General features: G+C 36.5%; 1 protein-coding gene across 1 annotated transcript in view; it reads right to left on the minus strand.

Annotated features, from left to right (window-relative positions):
• LOC143749361 (inositol polyphosphate-5-phosphatase A-like) overlaps positions 1 to 26,009 on the minus strand; it is a 124,924-nt gene that overhangs the window by 71,917 nt on the left and 26,998 nt on the right. The window contains exon 2 of the mRNA XM_077241888.1: positions 4,078 to 4,119. Within this exon, the coding sequence (XP_077098003.1) occupies positions 4,078 to 4,119 (42 nt within the window). The remainder of the gene's footprint in view (positions 1 to 4,077; positions 4,120 to 26,009) is intronic.

Here is a 26,009-nt window from a genome sequence, read left to right on the forward strand (position 1 = left end):
GCTCGCGATGCGCATCAGCGCTGTGTGTCGCACTGTAATGCAGCCTTTCATAATCATATCATAATACTTTTGCGCAATGAAAGATTATTAAATGCCCCATCTATCATATGTTGTTGCCTCAATAAACAGCTGTGCTATACATTTAAAAAAATGTCTTAATTTTATAGTAGCTAGACTATATAAATAATTGATCTTTTTGATTTTTGTTATCTTGTTTTTCATGAATGTATTTTACAACAATACAAACAGCAATGTGTAACGTTTTACCAGATTTAGTGCCGGTGCCTACACTTATTGTCTCTTATTTGTTTCCCACTAAATAATGTTTTTTTTCCACTATATGTTCAGATTTTATACAATTATTGTGCACTTGTGATTTTTCTAAACTAAATTTCTAGATTTCTAATCTAGTTTATAATATAATTTTTGTCATAGGTTATGATCATTTTTTTTTATTTTTTGTTTTTCTTTATAATGAAGTTGTCTGTATTAAGTAGATTGTGTTTAACACACAAAAGAGTGATTAGAAAAAGTTCTAGAAATTCTACTTGATTTAAAAAAAACTGCGCTTGTATCAGATCCGTATTGGTCGATACTCAGAAAGTTTGGTATAGGATCGGATCGGTTCAGTTCAGAAAATATGGTATCGTTACATCCCTAAATGTAATAAATATTGACGTGACAATCAATTTGAAACACTTACAGTTGCATATTTATTTTCAGAATGGGATTTTTCCTGTTAATCCTGTTTTTCTGACTTCCTTTTCTAACCTTATACTTACCTCAAGTTGCCTTTTGGGACATACATGCATACATGCGTACATATCATACTTGCCTGTTGAGAGGAGTTTATTGCAGCATCATATAATATCAACAATAATGATAATAATAATAATATTAAAGCAAACACAGCTCTGGTATCGGAATAGTATCGGTATCGGCCGATATCCAAATTCAGGTATCGGGATCGGAAGTGAAAAAATGCAGATCGGTGCATCCCTAAAAATTACGTATTAAAAATTGTAGCTAATGTGTCTCAGGGTTTCTCATCACTAAACTACACAACTATCAGCTGATGTGATGTGAGCAAACCAACACAAGAGACAGAGAGAATAGAATAAAGCAGCTTTCCATGACGTCACTGGAGCTCAAGCGTGCCAGGAGTTTACAGGCCTTCCCCAAACACACACACACACACACACACACACGATCACATGACACACTCCCAACAGCCTATTACTGTCACTATCATAACAGAGCTTCAATCTGAACATGAACAGAAGCCGCAACACACGCATGTTAAAGTGTCTGCAATCAATGCAACTAAAAACAATACAATCAATACTCAATAGTATGAGTAGGTAAATGAGTGTTTTCTTACAGGTAAAACCAGCCCTGGAATTACAGCAGATCAAAGCTGAGGGTTGGATTAGTAAATGAGTTTTTATTATACATACACACACACACACACACACATATATATATATATATGGAGGGGATGTAACTTTGCTTTTCATGTATTATTTAGCTAAAGCTCACTTAAAGTTCTTCGATACTACATCAAAAACTATTAGCCTGATAAAGTTCACACATTGTTTAAAATGTATTTTATTGAATATTTTGTTGTTTTATTAACATTAATGACACATACAACAATAGGAATATTAGGTGTGTGCTAGGGATGGGCGATACATTATCGTTTGCGATATACCGGTAAAATTTTTCCTAACGATAAGAATTAGTCTTCCCGCGATAATAACGATAAAGCCTAGTTGATGACGGGACCCATTCGCAGCTCACGCCCATGCGGAAGGCGGACGTGAAGCTGAGGTGAAGTTTATCACTAAACAAGTAATGGTGTGTTCACACCGAACGCGAATTTAATTATTTGCGCGAGTAGATTACACACAAAGTCAATGCAAAGACGCGAATAGAAGCATCATTCTCGCCGGGCGTCACGCATGATGCGCCCTGGGCGACGCTAATGTCTTCTTCGCAAGTTGAAAAATTTTAATTCGAGCGAATGTTCAAGCGTCCTGTTCACATTTCGCACGGGATATTCGCCGACGTTTAACGCCTCATGATTAAACAAATGGCGCCAATGTGAGTGTGCACACCGATGTGAAAAACGCCATGCGTAAAAGCGTCATTTTTTAAAAAACGCCTCGGGTTCGTTTTTTTGGTTTGACGCGCTGCGTCAAAAACTATCCGACCAATGAGATTGCCGCTTTTGCTCATGTGTCTGGAGCTTATGAAGTTACAGTAAAGCACAACTTGGGGGCGCTCAAACACAAAACGGTCTTGCTGAGCACACATACGTTACGGCGAGGAAGATATACGCCAAGTAGCGTACACTGCCGGGAAGACGACGAGGAAGATGCAAGCCGAGATAAATGTAGAGCTGCTGGTCTCGTTGTGTCGGAACATAAGGAGCTGTATGACAAACGCGACAGCGACTACAAAAATATTGATAAAAGAGAACTGTTATGGAGTGGTATTGCAGACCAAATGGGCCTTGATGGTGAGTTTAATTGTCTTTCATGTACATGTTATTTCTGGGGAATTTCTGTTTTACATTAAGCGCCATCTAATGTCAGGGAATGAATTGTGTACGGGCCTTAACTAGCCGACATAGACGCGTATTTGACGTTCTATTCGCGGTCGGTGTGAACACACCATTACTACCTCTACAATCTGGAACTGGTACACACAGATAGATGTTCTCGCCGAACACTGACTGAGCGCTTCAGAGTTTCGCTCTCCGTCAAGTGATCCGTAAAGCCCACTATATCAGTTCATCTCAATCACTTTAAAGAATGGCTTTCTACAAAACAAAACTTTATTGAGTGGTCGAAATCATGTCTGACCCACTCCAAATGTCTCCTGATATATCGGGCATCTTATGATCCTATCTTACCTTATCTCATGCGGTTCCTTTTTCATTTTATCAACATAGATGAAATTTAAAAAATGAACATTATATCATATAAAACAAATATGAAATGTATACTTACTTTTTTAAGGTATATTTAAATGTCAGACCACGCCGCTGTTCTCGTGTGTGGCCTATACATGCATGTGTGTGTGCATATGGGGGAGGGGGGAGATTTTCGAATAATACCCAGCCATCTTCGAATATTATTTTTGCTTGAAAATGCCCATCCCTTCTAACGAGTAGCATCAAACTACTCCAATTTGCTCTTTTAGGAGTTTAAATTATTTATTTATTAAATTTTTGTCCTGCTCAGACTTGTATTGGACAAGGTTTAAGTTACATAAGACTTCTCTATTTTAGGTGATTAAATGTTTATGTTGTCCTCCAGAGTTTACTATTGGACAATGTTTAATTTAACCTTGTGGGCTGCATCAGACTGCTCCATTTTGTTTGTTTTTATCTTTGTCTTATATTAAGTATATTAAGCATCGGTATCGGTATCGGCCGATCACCATGACAAGAAATCGGCTATTGGTATCGGCTGCAAAAATCCTGATCGGACACATATCGTAACATTTATGCATCGCGATACATCATACCACGATATATCGTTACACCCCTAATATACACACACACACACATATGTATATATATATATATAATTAATAAATACAAAAAAACACATTATGTACCAACATTTAGACAAATTTTTTTTAGTTTTGATTAAGTTTTGTCTCTCTCTCTCTCTTCAAATAATGCGCGAATCCCGATTTTCGCCTCTTCTTCTGCGTTTAAAATAGTTTGAATGTGTAAATTGGCAAGACAAAACACATCCAAATAATAAACTTTCACTATAATGTCCAAATTTAGCAGTTTATCCGTGAATCACACGCGCGCCGAACCGTCCGGATCACGATCAACTGAGATCCGTTTCACCCCTAATATCAGTACCGGTTTCAGTACCCAACCCTATTAACAACACAACTAACGTCTTGCATAATGAACTCCAAATATTCTTCTATGTTTTATATATATATATATATATATATATATATATATATATATATATATATATATATATATATATATATATATATATATATATATAAATAATACTTGGATCAAGATCAAGAGTTTCTTACCTGGCAAAACTCCCGCAGCCACAGCTTCTGCAGGTTCTCCGGCTGAAAGAGAAACACAGATTCAGTCAGACGCTCAGTGATGTATCATGAGTGTTGAGGGCCGCGTTTATAAAACTATTATAAAAATATAATATTATCTCGAAACCAATAACTAACATACTGCACATGAGTGAATGAAGCAAGCTTCACTACAATAACCATTATAAACCATCAGTCTCTAGTGAGAGAAATACAGGTGTGTTTAAGAGCATCAGTGAGTGAATGTGGGGTTTGAGCTCCACACACTCTCGCGCGCACTCTCTCGCGCGCACTCTCTCGCGCGCACTCTCTCGCTCTCTCACACACTCACTCATCCACTCACTCACTCTCACCCTCGCGCACTCTCACCCTCGCGCACTCTCACCCTCGCGCACTCTCACCCTCGCGCACTCTCACCCTCGCGCACTCTCACCCTCGCGCACTCTCACCCTCGCGCACTCTCACCCTCGCGCACTCTCACCCTCGCGCACTCTCACCCTCGCGCACTCTCACCCTCGCGCACTCTCACCCTCGCGCACTCTCACCCTCGCGCACTCTCACCCTCGCGCACTCTCACCCTCGCGCACTCTCACCCTCGCGCACTCCACCCTCGCGCACTCTCACCCTCACACACTCTCTCTCACACTCACTCTCTCACACACTCTCTCTCACACTCTCTCTCACACTCTCTCTCACACACACTCTCTCACACACACTCTCTCACACACTCTCTCTCACACACTCTCTCTCACACACTCTCTCTCACACACTCTCTCTCACACACTCTCTCTCACACACTCTCTCTCACACACTCTCTCTCTCTCACACACTCTCTCTCTCACACACACTCTCTCTCTCACACACTCTCTCTCTCTCACACTCTCTCTCTCTCACACTCTCTCTCTCTCACACACTCTCTCTCTCTCTCACACACTCACTCTCTCTCACACTCACTCTCTCACACTCACTCTCTCACACTCACTCTCTCACACTCACTCTCTCACACTCACTCACTCTCTCACACTCACTCTCTCACACTCACTCTCTCACACTCACTCTCTCACACACTCTCTCTCTCACACACTCTCTCTCTCACACACTCTCTCTCTCACACACTCTCTCTCTCACACACTCTCTCTCTCACACACTCTCTCTCTCACACTCTCTCTCACACACTCTCTCTCACACACTCTCTCTCACACTCTCTCTCTCACACTCTCTCTCACACACTCTCTCTCACACACTCTCTCACACACTCTCTCTCTCTCACACACTCACTCTCTCACACACTCACTCTCTCACACACTCACTCTCTCACACACTCACTCTTTCACACACACTCTCTCACACTCACAGCATAAGACTATATAAGGACACACGCACTGAACCTTAACATTAGAGAGACAGACAGGGAATACACTGGACTCTAAATATGGTCGGTAGTTACACACACACACACACACACACACACATACATTGAGTTTTTGTGTTGTATGAGGACTCTCCAAAGATATAATTACTTTTATACTGTCCAAACATTAAATTCTATCCCATAACCCTTATCTGACCCTACAGAGAACATTACATTTTTAAGAACTGAACTTGCACTGAATCAACACTGAACTAAATTGATCTGAATAATGACGCTATTGTAAATAGACAAATATAAAAATACAATATTAAAACAGACATCACAGGGCAAAATGTGCAAACATTTTAAGAAGAACGCTATGCAAACATGCCAGTTTTATATCATTTGGATAACACTTACTCCAAAGAACTCCCGTTCTCGGCTCTTTTTGAGTCACACTTATGGATTCAGTGAATCATTAACTGAAGACTCGCTCTGACTGGATCATTTGAATCAGTGAGCTGTTGACTCACTCCTGAATGATTCATTCCTGATTTGAAGCGATTTGATTGTGTTTCACAAACTTCTGCTTTTTCCAGCACAATTCAGATCTGGTGACCATAGTTGGCTAACGATGCTTTTGGGAATATTTTAAAAAGAAAAAAATCTAAATTACAACAAAAAAAACAAAAAACAAAAAAAAGATTACGAAAATAAAGATTACGAAAATAAAGGCAAAGTCAAAATTAAGAGAATAAAGTCATAGTATTAGAATAATAAAGTTAAACTAAGATTGTTGCAATAAGTTGTTGCAATATGAGATTAACTCAAACTCAATATTTTGAGGAAAAAAGTAAAAATTACAATAATAAAATAAAAACTAAGATTACTAAAATAAAGTCATGGCCATATGAGATTAATTTTGTCATATTTTGAGAAAAAAAGAAAAAATGAAAGGGGACCTATTATGCCCCTTTTTACAAAATGTAATACAAGTGTTCCTAAAATGTGTCATGAAGTTTCAGTTCAAAATACCCTTCAGAAGATTTATTATTAAATGCCGCTTTTTGTGTGGAAGCAAAAACACAGTTTTCATGCGTGTATCTTTAAATGCAAATGAGCTGCTGCTCCCCGCCCCTATTTCCAGAAGGGGGCAGCGCCTCGGAATCTCCGGCAACAACAAAACCACTGCATTCTTTCATTCCACTGCACTGCTTTTCCATCATTTTCAATGTAAACGCACTAGACGGACCCCACGTTTTTCCTCATTCACATGTTTTTTAAAAGTTAGGGGACATTTACGTGTTGCATCTTTTGTGCTGAAGTTAATGGTTTTAAATGTAGACGCACAACAAGCGCACTAACAATAGAAAGAGATGCCAGCGCAATGCTCGTGTTACGACACCCTCGTCTTTTCCAGCCGCTTCTACAAAGTCTCAGAGTTTCAGCTAGAAAAAAATGGTTCCGGTCAAAGTGACCAGCAGAGGTTTCGTTTTACGGACATTTTGATGATATGCCGGTCAAATATCACCTCTTAATTAGTCAAGTTTAGGAAAACTGGAGGCAGTCTATGTAACTTAAAAAATTACATAATCAGACCGTATAGAATGCAACATGTTATTATTAGCTTAACTTTCAAATAGACGGAAAAAAACATGAACGTCTGATTGGCCACAATCAACGCCAATTGTTTTTTACTATGGTTTCACACACATTCACTATTTGAAACATTGAGGCACGGATGTACCTAATACAAATAAATAAAACATCTCCAGTTAACTAGCAGATCATTCCTTTAGTTCGCTATTAAATAAGAGATCTAGCGCTAAAATCTGTTGTTTTTGAAATCAAGCTGAGCGCTCGTGTCCGCTGCTATCAGTTGCATGGACGACGCGCTGCGCGGGTTGCGCAATCTTCACTCGGACGCGCGTTTCAATCTATCGCTGTTGCGGAGACTCTCTATTCATTCCGGTGAAATCACAAAATAAAATGCACACAAACGTGTCCCTGCTTGATATAGACTGTAACCACTGGTGAACATAGGCTTCGGCTATTCAGTTTTGATGAGAGAGAAAAAACAAAACCGTAAAAGTGCGCGGATTAGAACTAGGGCTGGACCAGAATATTCGAATATTCGAATATTCGTTCGGTGGGTTGGTATTCGATTTGAAAATTTGACATTCGAATATTCGTTTTTTTGTTGTTTTTTTTGCACACCTGGGATCCCCGCGAAACGGTTCTCACTCGCGCTTGAATAAGGCCGGCGACGCAATGGCTGCATGGCGTGAGCGTCTCAGCTGTGTGGCATGTACGTTTTTATTTCAGCTCCCATGTTAACAGGTTGGAGTTTGCACACTGCCTGTGTGAAACACGCGTCTCAGGCGCGGCTCGAGCCACGCGGAAAATGCGTGCATGCTAGAAATAGAACCGACGCCTAACTGCAACGGGAGTGTTCTCTGGCTAGAGCGCAGAACAGCGGAGTTTGTATGGACCGAAGTGCATGCCTGAGCTTGTGTTTTGGGTTAAGCTGCGTTGCTTTGACATTGTGGAAAATAGAATAATAGAAACAAAATGTATTAGCCTTTTACCCGTTATTATCAATCTAAATTAATCTCGTTTTTAATTTAACTTAATTTCGTTTTTCTTTATTTAAATGTTGTTTTTTCTTTATTTAAGTTTCATTTTTCTTTATTTAAATTTCGTTTTTTCTTTATTTAAGTTTCATTTTTCTTTATTTAAATTTCGTTTTTCTTTATTTAAGTTTCGTTTTTCTTTATTTAAGTTTCGTTTTTCTTTATTTAAATTAATTTTTTTCTTTATTTAAATTTCGTTTTTCCTTATTTAAATTTATTTTTTTCTTTATTTAAATTTCGTTTTTCTTTATTTAAATCTACCCTTTACTGTGTCAGTAATTTGTTAGTCAGAAAAATATTAGACTACCTTAAAAGTATTGCTTAATTTAACAGACCTGTGTGTGTGCGTTTTATATCATAGTGGAGTGTCCGTTCTCGGAGCATATAAACCCTGCCCGCGTGAGGTGCGCTGCTTCCCGCTCGCGCTGTTCTGTAGCTGACTAAAAGTTTATTAATTCTGAATGTGTCGCGTCTCGCGTGTCCATCTATATTGCACCAAATGCAACACTGCACTCCCTTGTGAAGTCGGTTGGATGAACGGTTCTCGAAATAATCAAAATGCAAAAAGACAGACCAACACAGAGATTCCTGCCTTTATTAGTGAAAAGAATATGTTCAGCCCCCTCTCGCCGAAGCTTCGAATATTCGATGTTCATTACTACCGAAGCTTCGAAGCTCAAAAAATGGTATTCGGACCAGCCCTAATTAGAACCACTGGCTATAATGAGATGTTCCTGATTCACGATCGTCTGGCCTCTGGAAAAAAGCTTTTAAGGCTAGTCTGCTGGGCCTGGCCATATTTTAAACGTCTCACTCAATCGTTAGGTCTATATTACAGCCGCTTTAGGCGTGCGCTTTATTTGAAATGCAGCATGGATGTTGTTTCATAACTTTCAAACGGTAGAGCCTGCTCATTTATATTTATAACATAGCCAACGATCGGTGTATTTTTGCTTTATACATTTTAGGCTTATTCTCAAATTCAGATGTTAGGGCGGCGGGATTAGCCTATAAGGCAATTTTAATCAGACAATTTGACCAGAGAGATTTAATTTTGTCGGACATTTCATTTTTTTACCGGCCAATGTCCGGTAATTACCGGACAACGGAAACCCTGATATATATATATATATTATATATATATATTATATATATATATATATATATATATACACACACACTTCTGCTTTTGCGGTAGCTCTGTATAGTTCTATGGCAGTGGTCTTCACTATTTTTTTCATGAGAGCCGCACTGATAGGACAAAGTCAGTAGGAGAGCCATTTTTACAGGAAAGTATAAAAAGTTACATCCACTCATAAATACCATGTCTGTTTATTAATATGTCACCCCTGAACATTCAATATGCAATGCAATAAATTATTTTTTTTAATGATTTACCAGTCAAATTTGTAACTGAGACAAGATGATTTCCCTTAATGACAAAAAAAGCAGGATTTCCAGAATAGATTCATCCCAGAATGACATTAAGTTATTTTTTTCTACATTAGCCCCTCATGTATCTAATCATCCAAGAGCACATGCGGCGTTAAGAGCTGGAAATACCGTCATAACTGGCAACTCCGCAGGGACTGGATATGTTTACATGCACAACTTTTGTTTCAATCGGTCTGAATTCATTGTGATTGATTAATCTGAATGTATTGTAGTTTACATGAATGCTTAACATCGTGATATGATGCATGATCGGGGTGATGTGCACGTTTATAAGACAAAAGATTCAAATTGGGAATAGGTTTTTTGACATTCGCACACTGCACAAATATACAAAGTTTCCCGCTGTTGTCGTATAATAACCATTTTCCTACATTGCTTCTTTATTTGTTTTAAACAGCAGACTTAATATCAAATTCTGGTCATAATTTGGAGACTATGATGAACCGTTATGCCGTGCTGTTTGTATTGATCACGCAGTAAAAATGCCCAAAATCAGTCGTCTGTGGATGAGAATCTGAAACAAGGACTGGTGAGCCGTTGTCCCGCTTCACTTCACAGATGCTGAGTGAGAGGAGAATTATAGAACGACATGACACTCGTTTATACGACACTTTATTCATCAGAAGAACAGCGCGTTCAGCGCGACGGACGGCGTCCTTTCAGTTTCGGTTTTCAATCGATCAAGTGAACATGTTCTCTCGATAAACCACCCCTTTCAATCCGATCAAAATTATTTGAAAATAGAGCTGACACTGAGTTTTTAATGGGTTATGTTATAGTCCTGCTTCTTTTTAAATGTTTTTATGAAATATCTGTAGTGACTGCTTGATCATATCACTGTATTATTTACCGCCATGCGAGCCACAAATGAAAGCTTGGCGAGCCGCGCAATGAGTAACACTGTTCTATGGCATCGCTGTCGGAGAGGGCTGGTGAAGTGCATTTACATATTCCAGAGTAAATAAAAGTAATCATGAGCATTGTAAAGTTTGAAGTTGTAAGACTGGAAAAACTTGAAGGACTTTAAGAGAGGGCCACTCTCTGAGAAAACAAAGGAAATGAACATTTGAACTTCCCCTCATGCACTATTGAGATGAAGGTCTCACCTCCCTCATCCTAATCTACATTTCTCTCCCCCATTCTTCATCCTGGTGGAGATCTCCCAAACTCACACAAGAATCTAAATGGTTTAATGTGAATGATTATCATCGAGTTTTATACATATTTGGTATTATTTTGAAATGTCTCGGTACGACTGGTACAAATGTCTCATTACCAAAGAAGTAAACCCAAAAGGTAATAAAGTTCTAAGGAAGTTTAGAAATATCTTCCACAATGGAGGGTGTGTCTTTGAGTTAACACCTTCCACCATTTGACTGAATGCTAATTTTCCACTGCTAGCAAATGGTGACTTACAGGTAAATTTCCACTGTGAATGATGTTTAGATTCGAAATGAGGTCTGGGTATATAATGAAACGCAGCGAGAGCTCGGGGCTTTTCTAGATCTGAGATCGGCCCGTGAGGCTGAGAGTTGCGAGACTCTCAGCCTCACGCATTTCTTGTCGGGTAAACTTTTTCCTCTTTGTTCTACTGCATTTGATGTTTTGCATTGATTATCCTTGACTTGATTATGGAATTGTAATGATACATTTACCTGACATATTAAATTGTGATATTTGATTATTCTAATTGACATTATTTTCATTCAAGAGTTTAAAAGAATAGTAAAACATTCGCTCACATTTAATGATGCACAGATATCATTAAAACCTTTTTCATTTATGGAGTCAGATGAAATAACGAGAAAATACAAATGAGAAAATGTATTGCATTTAACCAAAAATACTTTGCCGCGAGAAAAGACAGTAACACGCAAAGACCTTCACCGCTAATTCGAATACCGCCATTGGATCGAGTTAGACGGCCTTACAAAGTAGACTAGGAAGTTTTTTAAACAAGCGGCTCATTTCATAAATCTATAATATCTTACCTTAACGCTGTGGAAATACAAACCCGAAGAAAGGGGCGGGGCTTTATGATGTTTATGAGAGTATAAAAAATGTGTACACACACTGCCAAAACACATTTATGTTCAATGTGTTCAATGTTAAACCATATAAAAGTGGATTTTGCATCATAGTGACATCACATCAGGTCCAGAGAGGAGATCTGAGCCGCGTCCTCCAGTGAATCAGAGGCTACGTCTACATTAAACCGCATACATTTGAAAACAGCATTTTCGTTTAAAAACGCTCTCCGTCCACAAGCGTTTTCAGACGCTTTCTGATGTATCAGTGTGGATGAGAAACTTTTGGAAAATGCCTGAAAACGCTAAATTCACCTTTACAGCGCATGCGTAAAACCTCTCAAAAGCTCACTGAGACGATACAGAAGCAAAAATAAATAAAGTTATTGAGCAATTCTTCTGACAGGATCATTTTATTCATCAGAATATCTCATCGTTCACTGATCGTCCAGGTCTCTCTCACTCACTATTATATGTTTGGTGTAAAACACTAAAACTGTTCTCATGTTTCACTGCAGGACAGCAGATGCGAGTGTATTCTGTCATCTGTGCAGGACTGTGTGTGTGTGAAGAGTGTGTGAAGAAACATATTTAAGCAACAGTGTGAAAATGAATATAACAGGCACAACACAGCTATAAACGTGAATATCTATTGGTTCAATATGCGTCACATGACTAAACTTACATCATCGTTTTTAAATACCTCAGTTTTCACAGTCCGAACTACAACGAGAAAACAGCGTTTCCGAATATATCCACTTATGAGAGCGTTTTCAAAAAGCTTCGTTTTCATTAATAAAAACACAGTCTCGGTGTCGAACTGAGAGAAAAAGATGCGTTTTCATACGAAAGCGTATTAGTGTGGACAAGACCTCAGAGTGGCAACCAGTCAACCCAGCTAAAGTAGGACTGAGCTCAACCTAAATACAGCATCCCTCAGCTTATCAAAAGTTAATTAGCAGTTAATTAGAGAGGGAGGCCTGATATAAACACCAGCGTGTGTCCGTGAGGAGCCCGTGCGGATCTCCACCAGATCCGGCCTAGTTTACACTCCCTCAGGGATTCACATTTAGCCAGATGTATTTCAGGGATGTATTCTGGGAATGCCTGTAAAAGGACAATGAAGCAAAGCGCTACACACAGCAGAACAACAGCGGATAGCAGGAGCGATCTTCCAGATCCGGAAAAATAATCCGTTCTGCTCTTTAATTTCCACTTGCCCTTTTACTGTCAACACCTCTATAATCACTCGCCGTTTACCGTGGTCATTATTACAGTCGTAACCTACAAGTCAGACTTTACCAGAGAGAAACACCAGCAACACGTGGAAAAACACACGCATGATCCTCACAGACAGAACACCATGGTACTTTTACATATACTCTGGTAAAAACCAGGACATCAAGGTCTTAGAGTTCAGTCGTTAAGCTGGAGTCAAATCACGTCTCAAGTTACGAAATGTGACTATAGTCACTAAAAAAAACGTATGCATTTTTCTAAGCATTGTACTTGGAAAAAAATATCATATTTACAAAAGGAAATTGCTGTTTATGACGAATGCGACTAGTAATTTGTTAATTTTATACTTGTTTATTTATAACGTTAAATTTAAAAGGATGTGTTGTGGAGTAAAGGGAACTAAATTAATATTTAATATTAAATAAAAATATATAGTAACTATAACTCTAAACATAACTATATTTATAGTGTTTACATATTTGTAAATGTTAATGTTTTGGTTTTAATATATAAATAACTATATTTAGTGTTTACACACTATAAATTAGTGTGTAATTATTACATTTTTAATATTACTTTTACATTATTTCTGAATGTAAAAAAATTATAATAATAAGTCGCATTTTATTTATTACTATGTTTTTTTCTTCTACTACTACTACTACTACTAATAATAATAATAATAATAATAATAATAATAATAATTTATTATTAAATAACCCCCTTCAGAGGAATCTCAGATCGTTTCAGCTGATAAAACAATACTTTGATTACGTAGATACTCTTTAAATTGTACTGCATTTTTACATGGTTATGTTTTATGATTATTTACTTTACACTACAGTAGTAAAATGACAATACTTAATATCTTCACTTTCAAACTTTCAAGCGTTTATGTGTGTGAAATATTTCTGTGGAAACAGGTTTACGAACATCTCATAAAAAATATAGTAGACCCTGTAACCTGTAATCTATAATCTGTAATCTATAATCTATAATCTATAACCTGTAATCTATAATCTGTAATCTATAATATATAATATGTAATCTATAATCTATAATCTGTAATCTATAATATATAATATGTAATCTATAATCTGAAATCTATAATATATAATATGTAATCTATAATCTGAAATCTATAATCTATAATATGTAATATGTAATCTATAATCTGTAATCTATAATCTGAAATCTATAATATATAATATGTAATATGTAATCTATAATCTATAATATGTAATATGTAATCTATAATCTATAATCTATAATCTATAATATGTAATATGTAATCTATAATCTATAATATGTAATATGTAATCTATAATCTGAAATCTATAATCTATAATATGTAATATGTAATCTATAATCTGTAATCTATAATCTGAAATCTATAATATATAATATGTAATATGTAATCTATAATCTATAATATGTAATATGTAATCTATAATCTATAATCTATAATCTATAATATGTAATATGTAATCTCTAACCTGTAATCTATAATCTGTAATCTATAATCTGAAATCTATAATATATAATATGTAATATGTAATCTATAATCTATAATCTATAATATGTAATGTAATCTATAATCTATAATATGTAATATGTAATCTCTAACCTGTAATCTATAATCTGTAATCTATAATCTGTAATCTATAATATATAATCTGTAATCTGTAACCTGTAATCTATAATCTGTAATCTATAATATGTAATATGTAATCTGTAATCTATAATCTGAAATCTATAACCTGTAATCTATTATCTATAATATGTAGTGCTGTCAAACGATTAAAATATTTAATCGCGATTAATCGCATTAATGCCATAGTTAACTCGCGATTAATCGCACATTTTTATCTATTCTAAATGTCCCTTGATTTCTATTTGTCGCATTATTTTTTCTAATTTTAATGCTCTTATCAACATGGAAAAGTGGATCAGCAGTAAGTTTGTTCTTAGCTGTGGTATCCATGTGCTTCTGTCTGAAGTCATCCATTGTAGAGCTTAGATCGGGCCCAAAAAATCAAGCCCGACCCGAGCCCGTGCGCATTGTGTCCGAGCCCGGCCGACACATAAACTGTAATTATGAGCCCGAGCCCGATTTAAACCCGTCCATTTTTTTAATACGTGGGTCGTTATAACTGACGTTCTCAACTACTTTCTATGTTACTTTCTCCCGCCCGCAACATTTTTGTCCCGCTCCCGCCCGCAAATACACTCTTTTTTTGTAGGCTACCTCCAAATACTTTCGCCTACGTGTCGCCACCATACACATCAGCATAAATGCTCCTTATAAATTATTTGTTATTAAAGCATTAACACACAAACCACTGTTATAACATAAAAGCAAGCAGGCTACTGAGTGCATGGTTTGGCATTACTGAATGCGCGCAAAGTGCGCTCCCTTAATAATTCCTAAAAAGCTGACATCAGTTCATCGCAATCTCACACATCTCTGTTATTATCAATGAACCTGACTGCACAATGCATCTTTCATAATATATACAGTTTGTTTGTTATAATTTGAGGATTTGCCAGCATACAGAATTCAGCACTGAACAAAAAGTCTGTTTTGAGCGGTGAGGGGAGTCTATTTTAAATGCTTCTGATTGGCCATTGCGTTCAAGAAATCAACACATATGTCTGTGATTGGCTACATCCCTCAACGCTGCAAACATGTTATAAAAAGAAACTCTGGCCTGTAAATCGTTTCTATTTTGTTTTAGTTGTTCTTGTTGCTTTTCTGCAACATATGAATAAAAATGTATTAGTTTTTATGTTTTATTCATAGATATTTCTAGTTTGCGGGAGTCCCACGAATCGTTTTATTCTCCCGTATCCGCACACAGAGTGATGTGCATTACCACTCGAGCCCGCCCTCGCACTCGGCCATCAAATCTAGTCCCGCGCCGCACTCTATTGCGTTGAGAGTGCACGTCTCTAGATCGGCGTCTCGCGCTCGCGCCATCCACTCAAAACGTAACGTTAGCATAGAGAACGTTAGCCTACTACTCTTTGGCCGGCGCGCAAGCCCAAACAAGTACGTGCGGCGTGCCTGTTGTTTTGTTTCCGGTCTAGCTATCCGGTGTGATGTTGTAGTTTTTCTAACGTTACTAGTTGTTGCAACAGCATGTGAAAAAAATACAAAGTTTGCTAGACCAAAAAGAGCGTTAATCTCGCGATAAAAAAATTGACGCCGTTAAAATGTGTTTGCGTTAACGCCGTTAATAACGCGTTTAACGCACAGCACTAATAATATGTAATATGTAATCTATAACCTGTAATCTATAATCTGTAATCTATAATCTATAATATGTAATATGTAATCTCTAACCTGTAATCTATAATCTGTAATCTATAATCTGTAATCTATAATCTATAATATGTAATATGTAATCTATAACCTGTAATCTATAACCTGTAATCTATAATCTATAATATGTAACCTGTAATCTATAATCTGTAATCTATAATCGGTCCACAAAAATGTTGCAAATTATGCAAATGCAAAAAGCGTCTTTGAAAATGGATTTGACAACGACTCCACATCAGCCACACACAGAGGTTCAGCATATCTTCAGGATGTCTGATCTTTGCAATAAAACACCTCACATGCATTCGTTCACAAACACAGGACCTTCAGCATCTCCGCAAACACAGCCGAACCTTCGACAAACGAAGTCCAAGAAATGAACTCTCTGGAGTCACTGAAACATTCACAAGCAAACAGGAGCTCGCCGTGAGCCGGTTTTACTAGGTTTACTTTAAAGGTGCAGTGTGTAATATCATATACACAACTATGTGTTCAGTGGTGTATGAAGACCTTGCTTAATGAAGCGTTCTCTTTTTATTAGCTTAGAATGAACCGTTTGTGTCTACAGACACCGCGGGTCCGCTTACATCGACATGTTTCTACGGTGGCCCTGAACGGACAAACGCGTTTCGTCACGATGTTGTTCTTAGTGTTTTATTCGCTGACTTTAGCAGCTTCTTTACACGGACACAATGATGAACAAGTAACAATAATATTCGCAATAACATCACTTTACTGAATAATTAAGTAAAGCTAATTTCTTCATTTATCTTTGTAAAGAAACCTGATTACTGAACGGGCTACTCTCTGCTGTCTCAGGCGATGACATCACTTCCTGTCGGCCACCGTAACTTCTGTTGGGTGTGATTCACAACCTCACCACTAGATGCTGCTAAACTTACACACTGCACCTTTAATAAAAACATCCCTCAGTGACTGTAGTGCTGCTCGTTTCACACAACTGACAGAACGATGACAGAACCACACACACACACACACACACACACGAGCTTCACGTATGAAGACCCACATTTACACACTTATAAAGCCTCTAATGATCAACATGATATTTGCACTCAATCTCCTCCAGTCGTTCTGTCTCTGATTGATCGTTAAGACTGTTTTATAAATTAAAAGTCTTTTAGTATAATTATAAAGTCCTCCTTCAGCTCGAGCTTCACGAGTCTTTCTGTGTCAAATCTGATCTGATTTTATCAAGTAAACTCAAGAATAACTTTGATATTGTTAGTAATATTTCAGCTGGACTGAAGCAGGTTTACTTTATTATCTAGACATCATTTATTATAAGAATCATGAGTATCAAATATGATCATCAGGCTTTTGAGGAAGGCATTTTCATATTGCATTTTAAAACTACAGATCATAAAACGAAGCTTTTAAATATCATCTTACTAAGATTATTGGCAGATATTGATATGTATATGCATTTTATGTAAGTATCAGCTATACTGTTATAAAGATCTGATTGATTTAAATTACAAGCATCAGAATTTCATCTTTTTGCCCATATGAATATCAGCATATTTTTGCTCCGTTTGAGTTTCTGAATAAAACTGAGCAGTTTTTCCTCCATATTCTCACTAATCAGACTATATGAGCCCAGGGGCCTATACCATGAAGCCGGTTTAGGTGGCTAGCCAGCTATGTTTCAGTTTAGTTTGCGTCAACCCTGGGTTTTAGGGACCATGAAAGTGGTTTGGCTTTTAGAAGTGTTCATCGCCATAGTAACTTACGCTCCACGGCTAACCTGGTCCGGGTCAGGTGATGTTCCAGGTCAGAGGTTGCAAACTGAACTTGGACCAATCAGCTGTGAGCAAAGTGACACATGTCTGATGCGATAAAGTCACTCCACCTGTTTCTACTCCAAATTAAAGGTCACTACATAGCAAATTATTTTTAAAGACAAAATCGTCTGGTTTTTAGTGATGCTTATTTAGAATAATAAATTTGTATGATTTAGATATTATTTATGTAATTATTATACCCTTTATCAATCACACATGTACAATTTTAGTTCATCAATTATTATTACGCAGTTTAAATGAATAAATATATAAAGATAATATAAATACGCTTTAGCACCAATAGATGAAGCTATAAAATGACTACATGTGAGCTTAAATGTTCAATTCTCTCTATACTTTATCAGCTGTATAAAATAACTTCACAACTTTTACTTGCACTGATATACAGTAGCGGGACTTTTTCTTTTAGTTGTCCTCTTTCATAGACAGCTGTTTTCTTCTTGCTGTGTAAATTTGTTTAAATTCTTACTATTTTAATACTTTTATTTAATAAGTGAATTTCGCTCCTTCTCTCGCAAGAAATTAATCTCAGTTTCACTCTTTCTCAACGTGTGATTGGCTGTTCGCTACTGATGTCACACCTAAACTCCTAAAGTCAGGATCAAAGCCTGAGTTGACAGAGAAAGTTGATGATCAGCATCATGGTACCAACAAAGCCTGGTTGGATTGGTTTGGTTTTATCAACTCTAAACTAATCCTGTAACCCTGAGTTTGTTCAACTACCATCATGGTACAGGCCTCAGATGTCTCAAATATGATACTCAACATATGCAAACTAGATGTTTTAATATTAGGTCTAAAAGATTTAATTTCAAGCTGTTCCATTTCAACATATTACGTTTTGTTTGATTCCAGACTCAATTTGATTCAATGCCGATTCATTTGAATATATATTTTCTTAAGATAAAATGTTTTTTTCGAAATCTTTCTAAAACCTGTATAATATTCAGGGAACCCTGTCAGTCGGTACATTACTTCAATGTTACAGGTTAAAATCAACAACTGAGTTCAAACGATTACATTTAATTGATATTTATTTACGTATATAATTTTTAAAATAATAAACGCTTAAAAATTGAGTTGCATACAAACGCTTAAATTGCACATAAAGCAGTTTTTATATTATAACAATGATATAATTATGTTTCTGACTCCAGTTCAATGTTGACATATTTACCGGTAATATTATTTAACAAGTGAACGTAATAACTTGATTTTCATGACATTAAATATGAAGAACAGGTTAAAAGTACAGGAAAAAATAATGAATATGTAATTTAGTATATACATTTATCTAGAGTTATTCTTCTAGTTAACTATCGAGTTTATGGACACTGAAAGGCTTTTCTGAGGTAAATGTGGCGTTATTGTTCTCCAGTTGTTTTATTGACGGTCGAAACACTGATTTATGTATTATGAGACATGATTGATTTCAGGAAGTTGTTCGAATAATGTTCCCTGCTGCCCCCTGCTGCCCCCTCAGGACTTAACCAATATCCCCCATTAGCACATGCAGAAACTAAGAAATATATTTTTCTATTCAGATATTTATTTTAAGGAAAAATGACAAATGTTTGAATGTTCATCCTCAGATTTGTGAAATGTTCACGTGTTTGGCAAGTGTTTGTCATGATATGTGACCCCGCCTGTGAACCCCCGGCTAAAGTCGCAGAATCTAATTATGAGTAAAAGAGCGTCAAAGTAGTCATAGCCATAAAAATGACAAAAATAGGTCATGTGTGTTTATTGCTGTAAATGATAGATTATACAAAGGGTTTTGAGATGCAATACTCAAATCTTCATTTATAACATGATAAATACTAAAATTAATGATTTTATTGACACCAAGGTTATTTTCGTAAACGAAAACTGAAACTAAGACTAAAACTATTGGTCAAAAAACATTTTCGTAAACTGAAATAAAATTAAAAATTCATAATAAATGAAAAACTAAAACTAAACGAACTAACAACAGTTACTGAAAAACTAACTGAAATAAAATAATAATTAGCAAAAATAAATAATAGTTTTCGTTATTAAGCTCTTTACTTTGGTGGAAAATCTGACCTGTGGCGGAGTTTCTGAGGCGATTACCCGCTGTCCTGCAATGAAGGACCGTAACGTAGAACACATGGCTAATGCTAAGCGCTGTTCATAAAGGATGCATCTGTTGCAGTGGAATGGGAAATAACACGAGGTAATAAGAGGCAAGTTGGACTTCTTTTAACTTGAGCGCAGCATTTTTAGAATGCCGTTTCATTTGCGAGACGCGGGTGCGACAGCGAAACAAGTTCGTCAAGCACAAACAACCTTTAATGTTCTAGGCTACTATGTTTGAGATGTCATGTTTGCATGGAGGTTGACAGGCTGAAAGGTGCTGTTATTATCTTTGTTTTTATAAAACATTTACTGCTAATAATATCCACGTGGAGACATGTCCCCGCAATGTATGGAATACCAGGACACACACACACACACACACACACACTGGTGCACTATCGTTGTGGGGACTCTTCATAGACGTAATGGTTTTTATACTGCACAAACTATTCTGTCTTCTTACACTAACCTGACCCCTATAAACCTACCCATCACACAACTTTCTGCATTTTTACGTTTACAAAAAAACTAATTTTGTATGATTTATAGCCTTGTGTACCTCAATGTGGGTCTCCACAGTGACACGAGTCCCCATGAGTCTGTGTGGATTCAGGTTTAAGTCCCCACCAGGATAGAAAAACATATACACACTCACACACTGCATAGATACTTCATTATTTAATCACACGGGCTTCACAGCAGGTTGTGTTGGCTGTAGTCAGATGAATTGAGCTGGGTTTTTCCTTCTTTCTATGTATCAGTGGTCACTCTGCCACATTTACAGCTGAAAAAAAGTAAACTAGGCACGTTTAACAAGATTTCATCTTTAATATGAATTAGTTTGTCTGAATTTGTCATATTTTTTTCTTGTATACTATTAAGTTCCATTTATTTGGTGCTTTGTTCAATCTCAAACCATAATTTTCTTTGTATTATTAAGATGTCTTCTCAAGAGTTAACTGTAATCTGGGCAAACATTAAACTTTGCTGACATTAAGCGTCTCGCTTTGGTCTACACTGGAAGTGTTCTGTTTGCTCTGCTAAACTATAATTACTAAAACTAAAACTGAAACTAAATAAAATAAAAACTAAATAGAAATGTGTTTGCAAAATAAAAACTAAACTAAAACTAACAAAACCATTAATAAAACTAACTAAAACTAAACTGAAATTTAAAGCAAATTTGAAAACGATATTAAAATAAAAACTAATTTAAAAAAGCAAAACTATAATAACCTTGATTGACACTACATTATACTTTTGCGGAAAAAAAAAAATACCGGACGTGGGCTTCCTAAACATTTCAATCGTCTCTGGGTTTATTTTTTGCGGCGTAACACCTGCTGATTCTCATATCATTCAGTTCAGGAACTTCTTTTCTACTAGAAAGAGTGAACAGACCTTCATATCAATCCGCACGAGCGGCAATCAGGTCAAAACAATGAAAATAAAATGTAACTTAAGCCTGGTTCAGATGTCTGAGGAGATTGTTTCGCGTCATCGCCAAACATTTAAGAACAGCTTATTTGTTTTGTAGCTCAGTATTCTGCCAATAATATTAATGTTATTTTAAGGACGTTTTAGGCCTGCTAAGTGTCAATAATATAATTCGTTTGCTGGATGGTGAATTACTGCGTTGTTTTGACATCTGACACGGCAGCACCGAAGCATGAGCAGGAACGTAAAATAGCTGATTGCTAACAGCTTGTTAGATATTATAGATATCTCGGTGGAATTGCCCCAAATTATGATTTAACCGGTTTTATAGTGGATTATTTTCTGGAGGATGATGCTGATGATGAACAGGACACATTCTTTGACAAAACTGACGAGGAATTTGACGGTAAGTTTTTGTCATTCTTTTTTTTATGCTGAATATGTAACGTTAACATACTGTCAGTGTTCAGCTAACACAGAATTTATCCTGTGACGCAAAAATAGTGGATTTAAATCTTTATTACATTTGTTGATAGGGATTGAGTCAGTTTAAATTAATTACGTTTATAACATGATGTTTATTTGTTTGATTACACTCTGAATTGAAACCATGGCCATATCCAACTTACCTGTTTCTTGTCCCTATGCCCTCCCCTCAATTAATCAGATCCAGTCTGATATTTTCATATAAAACGCTTCATTATCCATTTTAAATGTGGATTTAAAATGGATAACCCCCCTCCGTCTGCATGTTTCGGTCTCCATTTAGGTCTCTTACTTTGATTTGAAACAATTCTCCTTGTTTTTTCAGGCAGTGACCAACATGATGATGAAGATGAGCCAGTTTTGGTGATTGAACCCCAAGCCATTAGTCTGATATTATATTTTCACTGATATTTCATTTTACTAATAAAGTTACACAAATCATTCAACTGAATTGACATGGTAATAGTCGCTACAATCAAGCTCTTCTGGTACTACTATTCTGTTTTTATGCTTTTAGCTTTTTGGACATGCGCTTCATAATAAATACGCCTGTTTTACAAAACTTTGAGAATTTTCACATAAATGTGTCATATATCACTAAAAAGCGAAAGTGAAGTGAAAGTGACACGTGATGGCCTCTGCATTTAACCCATTCAAGTAAGTGCACACACATTAGGAGCAGAGTAGTGAGTAGTGAACACACACACACACTGCAAACGTGGATACACACACCCGGAGCAGCGGGCAGTGGCGCCCGGGGAGCGATTGGGGGTTAGGTGCCTTGCACATGGACACCTCAGTCATATTCCTGCCGGTACTGGAATCGAACCAGCAACCTTTGGGTCACCAGTCCAACTCTGTTACCATTAGGCCATGACTGCCCCCATAATAATGTGGTATATGGCACATATGGAGGATAATTATGGATCAAATGTGTTGCAGTTTTAAAAATAAGCTTTTTTTAAAATTGGAATTTCTCAAAAACATGATTTTCTGAGCCCAAAATTCAGCAAATCTTAAACTCAATATTAAAGATATCAAGGTTATATTTTCACAGAATGTTCTTTATATTATGTAGGATGATTTTATGTAGAAAACAGTGAATCACAAAAACATTACTTTAGCTGTGTTTTCACAGGCAGGGTCACATATGTTCTTACAATAAAGAGAAGTTTAAAATTAACGCTCTGGTTTCTACAACTTTCACTTAGGAGCAAAAATCTGCCTTAAACTTGAAAGAAATAAAGATTTGACATTTATCATGATAAATATCAATATCGTCTATAAAATAATTATCGTGATAATTTTTTTTGGCCATATCGCCCAGCCCTACATTAAACATAACTGACGTAAAGCGGTTTCATTATAGTCTAAAAGAAACCGTAAATAAACCTGCAGTTTCCTCAGAAGATCAATCTCAGATTATCTGATGTTTCCTTTTCTACCGGATAGAGAGAAACGACTGCAACTGCACACGAGGAAACGCCACAACACAATAGTTATATGATTACTAATGATGCAATTACAGCTTAAAACCACACACACACACACACACACACACAGCTGAATCAGGATCACAAACACCATCAGACCCTGATCTCACACTGACACTGACGTCAGATAACACTAAAGGAAGCCCATATTTTATTTCATATTTGCTCATACTTATCAGGATTCCTGACGGAACAGAAGAACAGAAATGTAACTTGTGTAAAAGTTAATTCTGATCCGGTCAGCGGTGAGTCACATGGACCGTGGCATTATGCTGAAGGAAAAAGCCAAAGCTACTGGAAACAGAGCCGGAAAATCTGTAGCTGAGATGTTATAAAGGAGCGTTTCTCTGCTGGTGCATTCTGGGAAAACACATGAGAGACACGGCTGTCAGAAATGATAAGTGAGTGAATTATTCTCAGAAACTGCATCCGATCGAGAAACAACAACACCAGCAACTGTTCTGAGAAGAGAAGGAACATATTAAATATTCAATCATACGCACATACACATTATATCCATAAACGGTTTACAAAGTCTCATAAAAACTCAACTGGCCACTTACATTTAGTACCACAGACCAGGCAAGGATAAGCGCTAAGTTATTATTATTATTTAATTTTTATTTTTTTCAGTAAAATTGTGTTGAATATTGTGAAATAATATTATTATTTTTTTGCAGTTGCAAAGTATTAACTGGTAAATGAATCAAAATAAAAATGTGTGTTGAGAGTCATTGCGTAATATAAAGTCACGCGTAGAAAACGCTACCCGAAAAACAACAAAAATGAGTTTAAAACCACAACCAAGTGGATCAATGAAAAGAAAGCAGAAAAAGGACAAAGCAAGAGAAGCTCAATCGCTACCGACAATCTCCAGCTTTTTAAAAAAGCAAACACTGCTAATGCTAAGATGATAGCGCTAGCACAACTAGCCGTGATAGCAGAGATACTGATTTCTACACAGCCACCGTCAAAATGCTGAAAACAGTTATTGAGCAGGGCTCGAACTTCGGTGCGGGATTGCGGGTATTGCGCATCATTTTAATCACTCCCGCAGGTTTGCGTTTATAATGCGGGAAATTCCCGCAAACATTCAGTCAATCTAGCATGTAGGCCTATTAGTAAATTTAACAGATTATAAGATCAAATCAGTCATTTTAAAACTTTCTGCGAGATGCAATTTCACAAACAGCGTGAGTGATTCTGCCAATGCCGCGTCTTCTCTGTCTCTTCAAATAGGTTACACAAGGCGAGCCAATCGCGCGGCTGCAGGCGGCGACTCTAGACTCGCGCGTTTCAGGAGTCGGGACATTTGAGGGAAATGTCACTTGCACAATCGGGCCATTGCATCGTCACTATTGTTTATAATTTGTGCGTCTTTTTAAGTCTTACCTATTTAAACATTCAAGCGATTTTAACCCGCATAACAAACAGCTCGTGAGTAACAAAACGGAGTTATTTTTCTTGAATTATAGCGCTTTAACGGTCAAAAGCACACAACATTGTCTAAATTCCAGTCTTGGGGAGTATCCTCTCAAACACAATCGCTTATGTCTTAAAAAAATAATACTAAAAGAAATGCATGTGACACTATAATGAAAACAGTATGGGCCGTTCACGTTACGTCTTTTGCGCGTTCATCCTTTGCTGAAACGTCTTCGTCTTCATGGAGAACGTGGCTCATGATTGCTTAGCAACAGGGAGAAAAGAGCAACTTTTTTGTTGCTTAGCAACTTTTTAAAAGAGGAGAAAGTGGCGCGGACTGTGTTTACACGCAACATGTGAACGTGGATCCGTGCGCTAGCTCTTAAAGTGAGAGTAGCCTAAAATGTGTCTGTCATTATTGTATATAAAACAACAAAAGATAGCATTAATTGTAAGGAATCAGGATTAATAGCCTATGTGTTCAAATTATACAGGACTAAAAGACTATTCCGTGTTATTTTTTCCATTTCTAGCATTTCTGAATACTATTAGACCTAAACTTTTCTCTTTATTTCATGTATTTATTTGTGCTACTTTTTTCAATTTAATTCAAAGATTGAAATCAAGCTTCCTTTTGTTGTGTAAACTAAAAAAAATGGCCCCATTGTAAAAACACAAGTACAATGAGTGAGCAAACATTTAGCTAAACTTATTTTTTTTATATACTTCTAAACTATATACTTCTTTTACTATATACTTTTAAATCCCCCATAAGAATAACCTAAAGGGGGATTTCCCCCCTATTTTACTAAACGAAATTCAGGCCCTGATGAGGTAGTTACTAATGTTAATTAATGAACCTTATTGTAAACTGTTACCATAGTTGTTTTATATTTTATATAAGTATTATGTATATTAACATTGTTATTTTTATTTTTTAAATATTAAAGATTGCCTGACAACACTGGCAATTCTTAATGAAAAATGAAAATGAATAAAAAAAAACTAATATATATCAGAATATCTTTTTCTATCGCATGTGTATATTTTTGAAGATAAGAATAACTATATTGAGCAAAAACTGAGCACTTTCTGTCTCTTGAATCCTGGGAAATAA

This window comes from Siphateles boraxobius, unplaced genomic scaffold, assembly GCF_051911475.1.
Source record: "Siphateles boraxobius isolate OS27281-9 unplaced genomic scaffold, OSU_SipBor_1 242, whole genome shotgun sequence".
Taxonomy (NCBI): Eukaryota; Metazoa; Chordata; class Actinopteri; order Cypriniformes; family Leuciscidae; genus Siphateles; species Siphateles boraxobius.